This window comes from Lepisosteus platostomus, chromosome 11 (genome assembly GCF_059453375.1).
Source record: "Lepisosteus platostomus isolate fLepPlt1 chromosome 11, fLepPlt1.hap1, whole genome shotgun sequence".
Lineage (NCBI taxonomy): Eukaryota > Metazoa > Chordata > Actinopteri > Semionotiformes > Lepisosteidae > Lepisosteus > Lepisosteus platostomus.
In genome coordinates, this window is record NC_142621.1 from 278,834 (window position 1) to 297,215 (window position 18,382).

General features: G+C 34.8%; 1 protein-coding gene across 3 annotated transcripts in view; it reads left to right on the forward strand.

The window, feature by feature from the left end:
• dnai3 (dynein axonemal intermediate chain 3) overlaps nucleotides 1-18,382 on the forward strand; it is a 29,959-nt gene that overhangs the window by 10,099 nt on the left and 1,478 nt on the right. For all 3 annotated transcript variants that reach the window (XM_088597649.1, XM_088597650.1, XM_088597651.1), the window contains 15 exons: nucleotides 58-257; nucleotides 822-938; nucleotides 1,578-1,768; nucleotides 2,361-2,485; nucleotides 2,975-3,064; nucleotides 3,816-3,911; nucleotides 7,519-7,641; nucleotides 9,390-9,463; nucleotides 10,678-10,831; nucleotides 11,208-11,304; nucleotides 12,058-12,182; nucleotides 12,328-12,391; nucleotides 13,951-14,081; nucleotides 16,915-17,119; nucleotides 17,895-17,986. In XM_088597649.1, coding sequence (XP_088453775.1) covers nucleotides 58-257; nucleotides 822-938; nucleotides 1,578-1,768; nucleotides 2,361-2,485; nucleotides 2,975-3,064; nucleotides 3,816-3,911; nucleotides 7,519-7,641; nucleotides 9,390-9,463; nucleotides 10,678-10,831; nucleotides 11,208-11,304; nucleotides 12,058-12,182; nucleotides 12,328-12,391; nucleotides 13,951-14,081; nucleotides 16,915-17,119; nucleotides 17,895-17,986 — 1,884 coding nt within the window. The remainder of the gene's footprint in view (nucleotides 1-57; nucleotides 258-821; nucleotides 939-1,577; nucleotides 1,769-2,360; nucleotides 2,486-2,974; nucleotides 3,065-3,815; nucleotides 3,912-7,518; nucleotides 7,642-9,389; nucleotides 9,464-10,677; nucleotides 10,832-11,207; nucleotides 11,305-12,057; nucleotides 12,183-12,327; nucleotides 12,392-13,950; nucleotides 14,082-16,914; nucleotides 17,120-17,894; nucleotides 17,987-18,382) is intronic.

Below are 18,382 nucleotides of genomic sequence, written 5' to 3' on the forward strand. Positions count from 1 at the left end.
CCAGGCGCTCTATAATCCTGAATTTTATTGAATATGATGATTGCTTTCTTTCTGTAGTTAAGATACAGGGCCTCCAGAATCCGACGAGAATTTGGAGCTCAAGTGCAATTCACTGATCGCAATGCTTCAGCAGCTAAGGATGGTTACATTGAGTGTCCACCCTACCAGGACAAAAGCTTTTGCATTAAACAACTTGAGAGAGACACTGGGACACAGGCTATCCCAGACCTGTGGGACTCCAGTACTCAAACCCAATGGTAAGAGCTGGTAAGATATTGGGATATTGTCTGTTTATCATGGCTTCAAAGTCCTCTGCTCTCCTTATTTTTTCTAGTTATTTTCAGTGGAGTCAGTGATACCATGAATATTTCACAACAATACCATGGTATGTTTTCAATTTGGGTGTGACCTTTGTAAAGCAAAGTTAGAAAAGAAAGCAGTTAATTCATTTTATTCTGTATCCTGTGTGCCAGGGAAAGCTGAGAAACAGCAAAGGCCCCACCCATGATAAAAGTTGGGATTTATTTTTAATGGCAATTATTTGTGATATACCAGCTGCTTGCAAAAGGAAGGAATTCTTTGGATTCATAAAGGATTCCTTTTTACCAACCTATAAACTATGTTTACTGAGAAATTAATACTCAAAATTGCTGCACAATGTATTCATTTTATCCTGTGTATTTTATCGCAGTCAGTATTTTAAAAAGACAATATTAAGCTTTTAAGTCTTAATATCTGATGATTGCTGGGCTGCCAGGTTACATCACAATGTAATATGCAGTAATTGTGTTACATTTATGTTATGATTTGCTGTCTTTTAGGAAATTCCCAAAGAACACCTGGACTCAGTATGTTCCCAGGGAGTTCACTGAGGAAGAAAAAGAGAACTGCATGAATTCTGAGAACCTTAGGAACTTCATCACTTCAGTTGCTCTGAGGTAAAGGTTTTAATAAGTTATTATTCTCATATTCTCAATACGACATTAATTGCAATATACACAATGTTAAGAATAAAAAATATAATTCTTTCAAAAATTGAAATAATAGATTAAGCTTAAACATTGCCGTTATTTTTGTGATTTTATTTATTTCAAACTTCATAACTTAAAGTGATTACAAAATCCCATTTGGGCTTAGAGACCGTTCATTTAAAAGAAATTGTCCAATGTGATGTCACTAAAGAAAAGAGACCAAAGGGCTTCATGCCTGACCTGAGCATGCCTGGAGGTGCATAACTGTAATTTCAGCTGTTATCCATCTATAGCTTTTGAGAAAGGATGTAAAACATTTCCTGAGTACAAAAACTTTGATTTCCGCTCTGACAGAAAACACTATTTTAACATTAGCAATTGTATAGCTTCCATTAAAGTAGATTAAGACAGTCTAAACAAATCAACAGATTTGGAAATAAAAATGCTTTCATACTAGATTCTTTAAGAAACATAGGCATTGATCAACTTTTAAAAAATATGTTAAAAAACTTGCAATATAGTAAAACTTGTAGTTCAGAAGTGTGGGTGCCATGCAACCATGCCTGTACTTAATGCATTTTATTTTCTGCCTCACTTCATCCACAGGTTTGAAATAGCCGTGCAGCAGAATGAGATAATGGATGTCTTCTTTGATGACTGGAAGGCACTTGGTGAGGAAGAGAGTACATTTGGGGGAAAAGCAGACACTCACCTGAAAGAGTACCAGTCCTTCACAGACCTCCACTTCAGCAAACAGAAGAGTATCAGCTATATAAACTGGCACCCCACCATTAACGGTAGGATAGCACACAGGCTTGAGCAGATATGTGCCATTTTCTCTTCCCCTTTAAATAAGTTTCATAATCACAAATAACATCTGATAATACTAAAATAAATAATTTATTGGTACAGTTCAAGAGATGTATTTAGTACAAGCATCATAAATTTGGGACTAAATTTAGACCAATTCCAGTTCTTGAGAGGCATTCGTGAATTCCTGTTTTCCATCCTTCTTGAAAATATTAAAACAATAGAACAACATTTCAGGGCTTTAAATTAGATATAAAGTCCTCTTTATCCTGATTAATTTTCTCAAGTCCAATATCTTTTCCAGATTACTTCCATTCTGTTTTCACGTCCTTGCTAATGAAGTGTATGATGTGTTGATTGCTATGGTTTTGGTTTAAGAGTCTTTTTAGACCTTTAGTTTGCAAGATTAAGATCTACAGTATTTAAATTCCTCGTGTCTAATGGACATTTTAATAAAAAATATCACTTAAAAAAAGAGTACATACTGTATAACCTTACAAATAAATATTTCATTACAGTTAGTAGACATTTCATGCTTACCAGTTATAAAGTTTGATTGGTGTAATGTGGATATTTCAGGCGTAATTGCAGTAGCTGTAACAGAGAGGCTGTGCTTTGAAGATCGGATCAATCTCTCAACTAAGCTGCTTCTGAGTCCTTCCCTCATTCTCTTCTGGAGTTTCTCTGACCCTATTAATCCTCAGGTATGTTTGAACTTGTATTTACATTTTAATCACAACTGTAACCTAACTGGGAGGTTACAATTATTATTTATTATTATGTATCTCATCAACATACACGTGGAATTGAAAATCACAGACATGCCCAATGAATACTGTAGATCCATAATGCATGCAAGTTATAAGTAGATTAATGATTAAGCATTTTTTTTAACTCTACAGTTACACAACTGTGGTCAAAGTTTGTCAAAACATGAGTTTACAGAATATTAGAACTAGCTCTCTCTCAAAAGCAATAACATATTTGAAGTGTTCTGTAAAGACTCAAGCACAGGGTAGATTTTAGTAGAGAATGGGAAAAATGTGTTCTATTTTAATTAATGAAAGAGGTACAGACATGAAAGGACATTAATAAGATTAATAAGCACACACAGCAACACAGCAGGGCAAGGAAGACAGGACTTGAAGGGAGAAGATGTAGCAGATATTATTTGATTGTTTTGTTCTCTGCAGTTGCTATTGGAGTGCCCAGATGACATCTACTGCTTTGAGTTCTGTCCCTCTGATCCCAATATCATTGTTGGTGGTTGCATTAATGGCCAGGTGCTGATTCTCCTTTTCAGTTTCTGACCGTGTGCACAGGGAAGCTTTCTTCTAATGCCATATTATATAACTAACACTATTGAAGGGTGCATCTATTTGCTCAAGGCTTTTGGGCCATTTTTCAAAGCCCAATACCATACCATATACCAAACTATTAATCAACATGCATATGACACGATAAAGTTAAATTCTAATGCAGAACAGAATCTGTTAGATAATCCTTTTCTAGAATTGCCTTTGAGACACACAGATTTAGAGATTGATCAGAGCCTGTAGCAAATTCATAGCCTTTACAGATTTCCCTTCAAAATGTATTATTTTTAAACACTGTATACTGGGTTATCACTCTAGTATTGAAAAACTCTCAGAGTTCTCACAGAGTTCCTCTGTGTGAAATGTTAGCCCCTCTCTTCACTTACTACTAGTATATCTTTCTTCATATATAAAGTGTTAAACATCATGTCATGTGAGCTCCCCTGATTTAAGAAAGGTACATTAAAATGCTTTTACATTTGTGCTAATACTATACATTAAGAAGATGTGAAGAAAAAAGTGATTTTAATATTATGGACTGAAACCCTTCTTAAAATAAAGAAGGATTATAAAGTCGTATCTATCTAACTTAAAATAATCAGTTCTTTCATCCTCTTAAAAGTTATTTTTAAAGTTATCATAACACAAATAAATAGGTGCACCATACTGTATATCTTATTTTTATCAATAACCTGCTTAAATTTTCTTATCATGCCAGGTTGTATTGTGGGACATTTCAGCGTATAGAGAGTGGGTGCAGAGCTCACGCACTGGAGGAGGAGGGAAGCAGACCCCTGCAGATGCAAACTCATTAGTAAGTACCTGATAAGCCAATCTGTTTAAAAGTTCAAATATGTACAATGGCAAGAAACAGTTGAAAATGTATGCTACTCAAGACACATGGGCATCACCTGTGACAAGAGGCATATAAAAGTGGGATGTGTTTCCTGCCTTTGGATAAACCTCTCTAGTTGCTAAACATGGCTGTTCTCACACTTCAAGACCCACACATCTGCTTTCATTCTAGAGCTACAGCTAAGTTCAACACAACAGCTGGGGCCTGATGCCAAAAGCCTGATGGAATGAATAATGATAAAAGCACAACTGTAAAGCATATCCTTACACATGAAAGCACTGCAACAGCTTTTGGAAGATAAAAATATATGCTTGGTGAAGCATATATAAAAAAAAAAAACCCACTCAGAATAACTCAAAGCAGTGTGGTATCTATTTTCAAACACTGGAGAGAACTGGCCTGAGGGCATCTCTTTTCGAAGGACATATGTTGTATATGTAAAGGTATTTCTCTGAATGAATTATTAGTAACAGTATAGTAAATGTAGTAACAATGGATAATTATTAAAGCAAAGCAGAATTCAAAGTGTTCTTAGACAGTTCTGCTCTCTAGAATTGTGAAACTGTCAGAACTAATTAATAATTATAATCCATAGTTACATTATACAGTAGTTGCAAATAGAAAAAGCTTTTCCAATGTTTTCCATAAAACATGACATAAATACAGATCTTCTTTCGAAGAAATGAACAAGCTTTCTACATTTGCCTGTTACCACTCTTGATTGACTAACTCTTAAATACTTTGTGTAGGCAATTGTTCTATTTTTTAGTTTTAGTAGTTGTACATTATTTTAGCTTTACCAGCACAGTGGAGTAAACTATTATTTTCGCTGAGCTTGCATGTATTTTATTTTTAAAAAAATTATAACAAAACATTTAAAGGCAGATTTAAAAAATATACAGTTTAATATACAATTTCTTTATATCTCGGAAAGTTGCTCAGTTTTAATTACAAAATAAAATAAAATAATTTGGCTCCAAACACATAAAAATACACAATTCATTTCAAATGTACACAAACTTGCTATGAATCAGGAAGCCTTCTAGAATGAAATCTGTAAAGTTTCTATTGCTGCAAAACACCTACAGTAGATAAGCTGTTTCCATTTTCTCAGTGAATAATTGCATATTTTATTTAGTTTTTTTTAGTGCTGATGTTGTTTTACATTTGTTATTATCTGTTACTGTACAAACTTCAGTATGGTCACTAAAATCTAGGTTTGTATTTACTCCTGAATCAAATTGATTTATTTCCATATCACAATCACTAGCTGTCCCAGAGGTTGTTTATCTTTATCCTCTAATTATGGGAGTATTTAAAGAGGCCTTTTCACCCTTTTCATGCCGTTCATGAGGCCCAGCCAGCTGCTTCAAGAGAGCCTTTCATGTTTGCTTGCTAAACCATACAGAGCTCACTGCACGACACATTCAACTGTTCCTCTGATCACTGTGGTGTCCCACAGTCATGCTAATTGTATAGCAGATTTTGAGTTCTCATTTTAACAGTACTACTTTTGGAATTTTCTTGCATTTTTTATATTATTTTTATTGGCTACACATATACATGTGCATACACATTAAAGATCTAGCACCTCATACAGTATATTTTGTTACAAAGACTTACAGTAGTGTTTGATCTGCATGGTTTTGGGCAATGTATAAGTAAAAGAACAAATGAAAAGTACTGATCACTACCACACTATCTACAGAGGTATTTGCTAAGTAAGAATATGGAACAAGCTTCCCAGCCATTTTATTGAAGCTGATAACCTGGATTTTTTTCAGGGCTAGATGAAGTCCTAGAATTATCTACTATCTACCAAATGGTCCAGTTTACTGTGTAACGTGTATAAGGTTCAATTGTGGAAGTTTTTTTTTATCGATGAGAGGTCAGTGTAGTAGACTATTCAGAAATAATCATTCTTAAATGGATCTATGGTCCAATCGAGGGAATCTTCACAGCAACCTTTATGACTCGTAGTGCTTCACCAAGCAATGGCTTTAGAACGTACACACCAGACACGAAGGCCCACCCAGACTGTTATTACCGCCATTCTGCCAGAAATTATCCTCTAGGCTTTCAGAGCTATCTGTGTTTCATCTGGAGGGGCATCCATTGCTCCCTCTCTGCTCACTATATTCATCCCCAAACCCTTTGAAGTCAAGACAGGAAGGAAGTGTTAACTAGATGGGAACATGAGCCCCAGAGATATCCAGTGGCACAGTATTGAAATACTAATAAGCTCTGACTATGCAAACAGTGAGATCATTCAAAGATCTGGGTGCAAATTAGAAACAAGCTGGGTGCAAATTAGAAACATACAAATTAGAAACATACAAATGACAGACATACACTTCAAAGGCAGAGTAATGCTTCTGTTAATAGAAACCACATGAACTTCATTAGAGTAGAAGAGATGGGATCTTGTGGAGCTGAAGAACATTGTGATTTAATTATTTTTAGCAATATATTTGCCTTCACATAGGAATGACATTCTCCTAAAATGTAATTTTACTTTTTTAGACTAACTCTTGAGGTTTTATATGGGTAAAAGAAAAATACTATACAGTGAAATCAGTAATGATCACACAAACTGCTTAAGTAACAGGGAGCAAAGTGCTGCTGTTCTCCCTCAGATTCTTCTTGTATTGTAATTGCTTTTAGTCTTCCAGTGGAACACAAATTACCCTTTTCTAGCCAGAGCACTTCATTTGTCTTGCTGGTGTCAAACTGATTCAAAGAAGACTTTGAGATTTTATTTGGCATTGTATTAATTTTTGTTATCTGTTCCATTTTCTACTGCAAAACTATTTTTAAAGTAATAAACAATGTGTATATATTAAGAAAACCTTAAAGAAACAAAATAGTTTAAATCTGAAAAGATGTAAACATTATCCACAGAGGTCAGAAGTTAATTCCATGCTGAAAATTGAATAGAAAGAAAAAAACAACAGTGAAATATGAACCAGAGGACACAAGTGGAAACTATGTGAAAGTGCACAAGACTTTATGCAAAGGGTTGTGCGAGTGTGGAACAAGCCACTCTGTTACTGTTGATACTTCTTTCAAGAAACAGCGTAATATCCTCCTGGTATCAATTTTGACTGTTAACTTCCTAACAGGACAGGTGGGATGATTACAAGGCCTCTCCTTTGTAATATATATATGTTCATATGTAAGATTTTGACTATGGAGCTTACTTTGGGTGTGAATTTTTTATTTTATTTATGCTTTTTAGCATGTAATTAATCCCTGCACGTTACTTAAGATTTTACTTTCCACGGTATACTTTCAGTGAGACAACAGTTAAACTGTACAGTGCTTGGATACGTCTTAGAAATAAGGCTGGTCTCTGACGCATTACGAAAGGCATTTTAGCAGCTTCGAAACCTGATACTACTGATATACTTTAACTGAAATAGCACTTCTTACATATACCCTGCTCAATCCATGAAAAATATTTTATTTTCCTGTCTATGTGAAATTAGAGAAAGCAATGAATGAATGATCTAATTTTAAAACCACTGCTAATGTTTGATGTGATCTTTTGGGTCTGAACTTGCAGCCTGGCTTTGAAGAGAAGCAAGAAAATGAAACTCCCATAGTGCGTTACTGTGCTGTTTCAGCTATAGAGAATGGACACAAAGCACCAATTACTGATGTGCAGTGGTTGCCAGACTCCTATGAGGTAATTAAAGATTTGAAATTCTCCTTTCTTATTTTTCCTTTTCATGCTCAGGTGATGGCCTTCAGCCGTAAGAACATACTTAACGGCTTTTTAAGTTTGCATACTCCTGATACTGAAGAGCTGATATTACTAATAATGGGGTCAGTCCACATTCTTTTCACACAGTAGTAATGTACAAACATGGTTTTCTAGATTAAATTGGTTTTCTAGATTACATTTCACTGCAGTTTCTATTATTTCATCTCTTCAGTTGTCAAAACTGTATAATTTTTTTTTCTCTTGTTGATTTCACATGTTTTTTCCTGCCTACATAGCAATACAGGTTAGGACAAGACTTGCTATGTAAGGGTAAAGGACAAGGGATAGCATACAGTATGTGTCGCACACATACCTGAGTGCCAATGGACCTGAATTTTGAATGTAGGGAGAAATTCTTTCTCTATATAGCGAAAAGTTTCTAGAAAAAAATACCCTGTGCAACATCTCCCTAAACTGTATTATTCTGGAGTGCCCATTCATGATTTTATTAAGGCTTAGTTTATCAATGACAAAATCTGGGAACAGCAAAAAGAGAAGAGTGTGAACAGTCCAACTAATTTTCTTCCCCCAAACCTGTGTCTGATTACCACTGTTTGAGTTCTCTTACATTTTGACTAACATTCTATATTTTATGAGCAGCTTATTAAATGGATTACAAATACTAAAACAACAAAAGGAAAATTTAATTAAATAATCCAATGCAGGCTTAAATTATATTTAAAACTGCATGAATTTCAAGACTTCCATGTTAAAAATATGAAGCCTTGGAAATTGATACTTTATTTTTCTCCAGTTTCTTTACAAAAGAGTAGTTAGGGCAAACACCGGCATCTGTTCTTCATGCTGGCTTTCATCTTTCATGTTTTCTGAATTATTAAATCCCCATCTGAATGCAGTGAAACCACGCATACTTTACCTAAACCATATGCCATTTATAGTTCCAGAAAATTAATATTTTTTTAATGAAATGATTTTGGTAATGCGCGTCATCTGAAAAACGTGACAATGAAAAAGTTCCCTTTGACCAGTGCTAAAACATGCAAGATCTTATGAACATATGAATTGTTACAAACAAGAGGCCGTCCTGCCCATCTCACTCTGCCCTGGTAGTTAGTACAGTAGTTAATATTTTAATTGAAGCATTTGATAAACAATTACCAATCTGACTATGAATTAAAGACTTATTGCTTAGCAGTTTTATTCATGTCTGTTACTAACTTTCATGTCTTACCTCTACAGTTTACAAAAAAAAAATCATAATTTGCTTAATTTATGGTCTAATTAGTCCAAAACAACTTAAAATGGTGACAGAAGGGTGAGTTGGCTGATTTCAGGTTGAAAGATAACCATTAGGAGTACCTGGAATGGCCAAAGGAACACATCAAAATAAAGGTCATAGGTGAAATGTATTGCAGCCCTTTAGGATATTGTGATGACATATGGGAATTAACTAGTCCGTTCAGGAGGCTGTATAGGTGTAATTAGGGACCTTCTGCAAGAGAGGTTAGAGCAGATTGTAAGGACTAGTCTCTGGAAGATGCATCAGAACAAGATTGAAAAACCTAAATTGTTCTAATTGAAAAACAAAAACAAAATAACAGAAACATAAGCTTTTAAAGGTATTGAAAAGTTATGTTTTATAAGTAATAAAAACCAATTTATACAGTCATACACACCCAAAATTATATTTTCATTTTAATTCTGTATAGATTTCCAGGGCCGGTGTGCCACTGGAAAACAAAGATGGGGTCTGTGTCCAGATTGTCACATGTGCTCCTGACTGGTACGTGTTTTGATATGTTCTTTGCTCTCCATTGCCATAGCAGAGCTGAAAAACTCATTATATCACTAAACAACAAGAGTGAATTTACTGGGAGAACCTTTTACAAGTATCTAACAAGTACCCAAAATGATCATTGCTAAACCTTGAGGAGGTCAGATATTTATAAATATAAAGCAATTCTTAAATTTCTGTGCCTCAGTGAATGCCAATCGGGATGTTGAAATGTAAATAAACACATACATGGCCCCATGATAGATGCAGATTATATACCAGGAGCCAAAGACGTGTTTTTAAAGCATTTGTTCACTTTTTGATAATTTGAAACGACAACAAGCTTCTTCAAGAGTTGCCATGGTGTCTCATGGATAGACCTGTAATACTACAGTCTGTAAATAGAAATAGAATATGATAATTAAAATTTACTCTAATTATGGCTGTTTTTATCTGACTCAAAGTAGTATTATACAGTGCCTTGGAAAGATATTCAAGCCCTTTTAATGTTGTCTATTTTATTAAATTGCATAATGATGCATGCATATTTTTTAAACTTAATATTTTATTAAAAACCTGAATTTATTCAAACTCAAGATTTCTAAGAGTAACAGAACATATAACAATTGGCAACAGATACTAAAAAGTGAAAAAGCCAACATATGTTGATTGCATAAGTACTCAGACTCCTGAATTCAATAGCAGGTGAAAGCACCTTTGGCAAGAAGTCTTTCTGGGTAAGTTTCTACCAACTTTGCATCTCTGTTCTTCTTGCCAGATTTGTCCATGTTGTCTCGAGCAGCTGGCGAATTGCTTATAAACTGAAGTTTTCAAGTCTTTCCACATTTGCCTTGGCCACTCAAGACATTCGCTTTCTTATTGTTAACCCACTCCTATGTAGCTCTGGACTCCTCCTTTGGGTCATTGTCCTGCTGAAAGATTAATATTTGTCTCAGTTTTAGGTCTGCAGCAGGTTTTCCTTTACGTGCTTTAACAGTGCGTTGCTCCCTTCAGTCTTGCAAAGCATCTCAGACCCTGTCTGATCTAGGCAGTTTCTGAGTGCCTTCCACGTCTTAATGATCAACTAAATACTTCAGCAAGGCACTGTATATACAGTTATTGTTTAATTTGTATAAGTTTTTGAAGATTAGATCTTAGAAAATGAGAAAGTCTGTTAAGATTTAGAGTCCGTAAATAACTGAGATTCACTTTTAATGTTGCAGCTCTGTGTTATTTTGGGATATCCGGCCCCCGAGAGTTGCTGCTCATTCAATGACAGACAGGAAGCAGAAACCGGAGGAGAGACCACTGGACAATCCTCATGGCGTTCCAAGCACCTTCAAACACCTCGACCTCACCTGGAAGCCTCTCATTAAGGTTCCTCTGTAGACTCCCTCCCTCTGTTCAGACACCTGGTAGCAACTTGTTGGGCTTTTGAATTAACCAAAATGAACTAAAAGTTATAAGGAACTTATAGTTTGGAATTTATATTATAACAAGATTTCATGAATATCAAAATCTATTTTTTGGTGCCTTAAATACAGTACTTCTTTGTTCTCCTAATTTCTTTATAGATGAAAACTTAATATGTGTTAAAATGTTTCTTCTGCCTTTGAGAAATGACAATATTTAACCTGATTTCCATGGTCTTAAGCATACTGTATTGGTGTATACCGATGAAACATGAAATGTTCTAGAATGACTAAATAGGCACCCAGTTCAAATAGAGATTAATATAAATCTAATATATCAGGTGGCCTTTTCGAAGATTGAAACAAGTGGAGAGTACAGCCCTTTAAAATTCAGCCGCAGAGATGGCATTCATGACAACAAGATGTGCAATATTGTTGGTAAGCTTTATTTTTCCTCTGTCTTATTTAGTAACTTGTAATGCAGAAGCATCCTAACAGACATCCACACAAAATGGTAAAGTGAATTGGGACTTGATTTGCAATGCAGAACATCCTAGTTTCTTCAGTCCACATATTTTCTAAAGTAAATTATCAACCATAAGGTTCAGGATCATTAAGCATTTCAGATTATGACAACACTGAGTTGTTTAAAATAATTTGACTGCTTGATCATATTTTGCAGTTATTTGCAAATATATGTAAGGGAAAAGAAAGTTGAGTTCTACCTAAGGTATTTAAATACCTTGATTTAAATTTGTCTTAGAATGACATCCTGACAGCCACTTGGCTTTTTCTCAATAGTATGTGATTCCTTATCACTATTACTAAAATGTTGTTTATGCAGGTCTGTCACTTAAAAAGCCTTCTGCTGGTTTCATATTTTGGCTTTAGGATTGACAAATATCTATTTGTATTTTCTCTGCAGTAGTGACATTCTGTAATCAAATATTGTATATCTTGATGACTGAATGAAAAAATAAAACCTTTAAATAAAAACATTATTTAAAGTGAATTTGCTAGTTCTGCCATAGGCAGAAAAATATTCCCAGATATAAATTGGTTCTGGTTAATTTTTTTTTATATTAATAATTATCACATTAGTGAGTCTGCTGAGTTGCTTATTGTAATTGTGTACAAGGCTTACTTGAAAAGAACACTTACAGTGTTTGTTTCTTTTAATTGGGTTTGAAGACAAATCTCTCCAAAATCTGGAAAAAAATGAAGGAGGGGTCAATTATGGGATGCTCAGGGTTCCCTCAGCTAAACACTTGAAAACACTGGATGATGTCAGTACCCAGATCTTTGTTGGAACAGAAGTAAGTTCTTTCACCACTATAGCTGTCTCTCCATTCATAGAAAACAGATATTTTAATCTAATAAAATAAATTTAATTTGTACAAAATTAAATTTAATACACTTTATACAAATATTTTGAAGATCAGGGAATAAACTGTGTTTCAGGATGGAGAACTCATTTATACAGACTGGAAGATGGAAAAGGACAATGACTCTGGAAAAATGATCAGTAAGTTTTCCTTTGTCTATATGCACTGATTCCATGACTGTTAAAATAAATTGAATTTTAAAAAAATCGTCAAATAAACACCATTTAAACCAACCAATCAAAATGATTTTTTTAACTTTTAAAGAGGATTCAAAAATCTGACTAAATATCTGATCTTGGACACACTGACCAAGAATATAATAATAAATAATTTTAAAAATATATATTGGTGGTTATGTCGAACAGCCTGCAGGTGGCATTTAACTATAGTGGTACATACAGTACACAGAACTGCAACAGAGTGAAAATATGGCATTTAGATCACATGGTATGACCCCCATTTTGGATTTCCATGATTTTGAAAGTACAACATACTGTACAACAGTGAAGACATTGTGCATACAGAACACTCCTGTCATGGCCAAGATTGATGTACTGGCCATATTGAATTTTGTAAGAAAACCTTAAATGAGAATTCCTCAAGATCTCTTTGGCATTGTAACATGAATCTTGTTATGTTTTATGCTGTCCTTTATCAAATTCTGTTAAATAAGGGAGGGTTACAACATGAAAACAAATGGTGCTTTCCAATTACCAAAATTTTCTTATGATTTCCATTTTAATGTCAGTAACCAGACATTTTTGTTGTGCTGTAAAGGCTTGGAAGGTATAAATTTCAGTCCAAGTCAGAATGCATTTCAATGTGTATGAAGCAGATCTCCTCCTGTATGTAATACCATATGTAAATTACTTTGAGATCCTCTGAGCTGAAAGCCATTTTATAAATGCAACAAAATAGAAAGCTGCCTGTAACTTAATTTTTTAGAACTTCAGATAGAGTAGTGCAGTTCTTACACACTATAAAATTAAATTATTTTTTAACTTTGTCTCAGGAAGAACGCAGGAGTATACAGTACATGCAGTATTTATGTAGAGTAATGACTGCTCACAAAAGTACAGCCTATATTCCTACTGTATCCTGAAACAATCAATGTATTACTCTTGATTTAATACCAAGATTAAATTCCCAAGCAATGAAGCTTGAGGGTACCCACAAATGCACTCATTTTAAAATATTATCTGCAAATTTGTGGAAAATATGCAAACCAGTGGCAGGCATAATACCCAAAACACAAAACGTTTACATAATATTAATCATCTCTTACTATTATGGTTGTTCAGAAAATAGTTAGGTATTTAGGTGCAATTAAATGTAATTAAAAAGAAAATGAATTTCTCCTACTAATCCTGATTTGGCACAGTTAAAAAGGGGTTAAGGAATTTAAAGGTTTCATTGTAAATCGTGTATATTGGTGCCATAAGTTGACTGGGATCCAGACAACTAAGGGATTTAAAAGGTGTTATAATGTGCTTTAATCTGAAATGAAGTTTTGTATACTCACACACTGTGATTTATCTGCTCGAGTATGTATACAGAAACTAATATACAGTAATGCTGTATATGGGAGTGTTATTTAAAATCTACCCTAAAGAGTTTTCCCAAAACTGCTGCCTTTTTGTTAAAGACAAGTTCATATTTGTATGTCTTCCATTACAGAATCAGTGATCTTTCTTTTCAGGTTCCAAACCCTCTCATCGCTTTGTTGCCCATGATGGTCCGGTCCATACAGTGAAGAGGTCTCCATTTTTCAATGATATCATACTGTCTGTGGGAGGCTGGACTTTCGCCATCTGGAAGGAAGGGGTCATGGTAAATAAACCCATTAATAACTTCTGTACATATATAGGCCTCTTTCTGTCTTGCACTTTATTTCCCTGCTGTACATCTGCTTAAAAACTTACTTATCAATGTTACTGTAGGTAGTTAAGGTTTTCATCTCATTGAAAATTGAAAAATTCAATTGTATCTTGCTCATACTGTAAGTATAAAAAATATACAGTTCCCACCATAAGCATTGGGACAGTGAAGTCAAAATTGCTATTTTTGCTGTATAATCAACCTATTCAGGTTTCAGATGAAAAGATGAATGTGGGGCAAAACATTTTATAGAATGTCACCTTTTATTTTTGTTTTTATGTTTTCCATATGTACCATTTTGGAATAATAGCACTTTTTTGAGTTCAATCCTCACTTTTGAGGTGAGCATAAGTATTGAAATAAATGTCTGCCAGGCATTTCTTGTTGATCAGGTGTTTACTGTTATGTTGATTGTGCACACATTAAAGAGGTGTGAGTGTGCAGTGTTGGACTGAGCCTTTTCTCTTCCCTTTGGTGTTGGCCTTTGGAGTCAGCAGGCCTAAACCAACATGAAGACTACAGAACTGTCTGTGAAAGAGAAGCCAGCAATTTAGATGCTAAAAGAAAATAAGAATTCAATCAGAACCATGGCACAGAAACTGACCATAGAAAAATCAACATTTGGAATATCTTGAAAAGAAAAAAAAATGACTGGTGTGCTTAGTAATCAGCTACAACCAAGTTGGCTGAGGAAAACGTGCAGTTGGTGATAGAAAATTTACTAGAGATGTGAAGAAAAACTCTTAAGCAGCTGCCGCTGAAATCAGCAGCAAACTCCACAGTGCAAGGGGTGAAGGTATCACAATCTACTGTTCTCGGAAGACTTAGAGAGGAGGATTATAAAGGCTACACCGCAAAATGCAAACCTCTCATCAGGTCCAAAAATAGAAAGGCAAGACTACAATTTGCTCAAAAGTACAGAGATGAGCTAAAAGGGTTTTGGAACAACTTGTTATGGACAGATGAGAGAAAGATCACTTTGATAGAGGTTAATGGCAAGGTGAAAGTGTGAAGGAAAGAATGAACTGCAGACAATCCAAACCACTTCATCTATGAAACAGCAGAGATAATGCCATAGGTTTGGCATATATTTCTTCCGCAGGAACTGGCTCACTCATCTTTATGTAGGTATCATGTAGGTAATGACTGCAGCAGTAGAATGATTTCAGAAGTGGACAAACATTTTGTCTGCATGTGTACAAGAAAAGAACTCCAGACTTATTGGCTGGTCAAGAGGTTGATGATGTCAGTGGGTCGCAGGCATGATGTGTGCAAAGGATTTGCAAACAAGTACTAAGTTTTAGACTGCTTTGATTTAATTTGTCCCAATACTTATGCTCACTTAAAATGGGGGCGATGGAACACAGAAGTGGTATTATTTTAAGAAGTTAAAACCTGTATGTGCAGAAATAAAAGGTGACATTCCGTACTTGCCACATATTGTTTTCATCTCAAACCCAAATTGTATAAGTGTACAGTAGAAATAGTATTTTTTACTTCACTGTCGCAGTACTTACGGAGGACAGTGTATGCACTCACAAACGTAAAGAGGCATTGTCTTATGTCTATATCTTAGTTCCAATTTGATCAAATCAGTCTTTTAATGGCAAGACCTAAGTAAAAGAGTTTACATTTGGTATCATTCATGAAGATCATGAAGCAAAATACAACACCCTTAACAAAAGAGAAAAGGTTACAAATCTGATCTACAAATCATTCAGTCCATCTATTTCATCTGGTTGTTAGTAGTTAATTGAGAAACAATTGGATGAGATGCTTGGATCAGTCAGAGTATTGGCTTCAGTAAACTGTTTGGGTAATTTGTTCCATAATCCCACAGTTCTCTGGATAAAGAACTGCCTCATCCATGTAGTTTATAATCATGTCTTCTAGTTTGTGTTTAATTTTTATTCTGAAGAAATGCACTCAGTTCATAACAGAATATGCTTTTTCCAGAGTAACAGTTTGACCAAAATTATTTAAACAAAACTATCACATAAAAACTCATTTCTTTTCTAATCAGTTTCAGTTACATAAGAATCTGAGGGGGAAATGGTTCAGTGATTTTTAATAACATTAAAAAGAAAAGCAGATTTGAACAAGTTAAAAAATGTATTCTTTGTGCAGATGGTCAGAGACAAACAGGTAGGTTCTAGGAAAATCTGCTTATTCAGGACACTGTTGTTTATATCAAATCAAATGCAAAAATGTTTTAACAGGCTTCAGCAAGCTAACTCACATCGCTGCTCGTCACCAGGCTCCTTGGGATACATCTTGATTTCAGTTCAAGTTACAAACCTAAAAACTAAGAGTTATTTAAGTAGAGAGGAATTTATTTTTTTACAACTTAGAAAATACTTTGAATGTAAATTATGTTTTGGTAAAGACATTAGCTAAATACATTTTTATTGTTAAATTTAATCAAAATATTTAAAGTTGTTTTAATTTCAAATTTGTCAGTTGAATAAGGTCCACATTGATCTAATTTATTTTCTAATGAAGTTATCTGAGTGTTACTTTCACTCATCTTTTTCTTAGAGTAATCAAACAAAAAGCAAACACAATAAAAATGTACAAGGTGCTGCTGAAAAAAAATTCTTACTGTAAGTACAGCTTCTATGAACTTTAAACAAGTGATGAATTCAAACTAGTTAGGATTTTGTAAGAAGCTTTTAAGAAAGTCCTTGTTGTGAGCGGTGCAGGTCAGTCTGACAGTCTGCCTCTCTCTGTGCTCCATTGTATTTCTGTGGTGTCAGCCACATGATTCTTGGTTCCTGTGTTTCAGAGTGGTCCTATCCTGCAATCCTCCTGTTCCAAAAAGAGGTGCACGGTAGGTCATTGGTCTCTCTCCAGGCCAGGGGTGTTTTTCATTGGGAAAGAAGATGGGAATATCGAGGTTTGGGATCTGCTGGAGAAAACACATGAGCCTTCCCAAACCCAAAACATAACAACAGCCTCCATCACTTGTATTAAACCCTGGATTGTGTCTTGTGAGTTAAAAAACTTGGAAACTCTTTATGCAGCTGCCACATTGTCCTTCTCTCTCTTAATTTGCTCTTCTTAGGCTTTTATCAATAGCTCTAAATGAAAATGCTAAAGATTTATAAGTTGTCATACTTTATCTATTAATTAACCATGAGTTCAGGCAAAACTCTACTGAGAATAACCATTGACTCCGAAAGATTCTATCTGTGGGAAAAATAGCAAAAAATTCACAATTTGAACTTCATCTGCCTGCGTTGCTCAAGTGAATAACCAGACCAACACTCTTGATTCTGGTGCCCAATACAATGTCTCACACATGTCAGTATGAACATATTAAATATATAATGTGAACAATATACAATATCATAAGAAAAATAAATTTTCTTCTTTATGTAACTAGCAGTGTTGACACATTTCTAAGATTTTCTTTAGACATCTAGTCACAGATACATTTGACATCTTTTCCTAACACTTGTTTTCAACTAAAGCAAACTTCTGTATCCTTCCTCCTCAATTAGATATTGTACCTATCACTTTATTCAAGTTTGCATTAAAACAAAAATCTTATCTTATACTCTTAATATTTTACAAAATAGCTACAAAAAAGTGAAACAATTAGGAATAATTTTACTGACAAACACTTTTAATTATTTTGCTTTGCAGTATCCACTCCCAGTAGCTGAAAAGGGACTCAGTGGAGTTCCACTTAATACTTTACCTACTCAATCTGCTGCTGTTATTGTTCTGAGCACATGCTATACTTCTTTTTTTTTTAACCAGCAAAGCAGCACTTTCTGGCTGTGTCTGATGAGCTAGGTACACTGCATATTCTGGAGATTCCATGGACTCTGCGCAGACCTTCCAGCAACGAAGTAAGTCAATGGTGTTATAGTTTGTGAAGAGGTTGAATTTCTAATTCTAACATTGCAGTTCTGCTCCCCTGCCATGGCTGTGTGCATCTTTTCTAGCTTCCCTTCCTCAGCCCTAGCTTCACTATTACAGCTGCTTCCATGGTTCATTCCTCACAACTGAGGATGTTCTGTGACAGCGTTCGTTATTTCCACAGCCCATTAAGTTAACACTAAAGTATTAAGCACGCTGTCCCTTAATATCTATTTGCTTGTTTTGTCATTATTTAGATTTTGACCAAACTACTGTACTGGATATTTTAGTAAAGCTTAGTATGTACAGAATTAAATAAAGCTAGCACAATTCACAGATCATGCAGTGTTCATGCTTCATGACAGAGGCTCAGAGAAGAGCTCTGA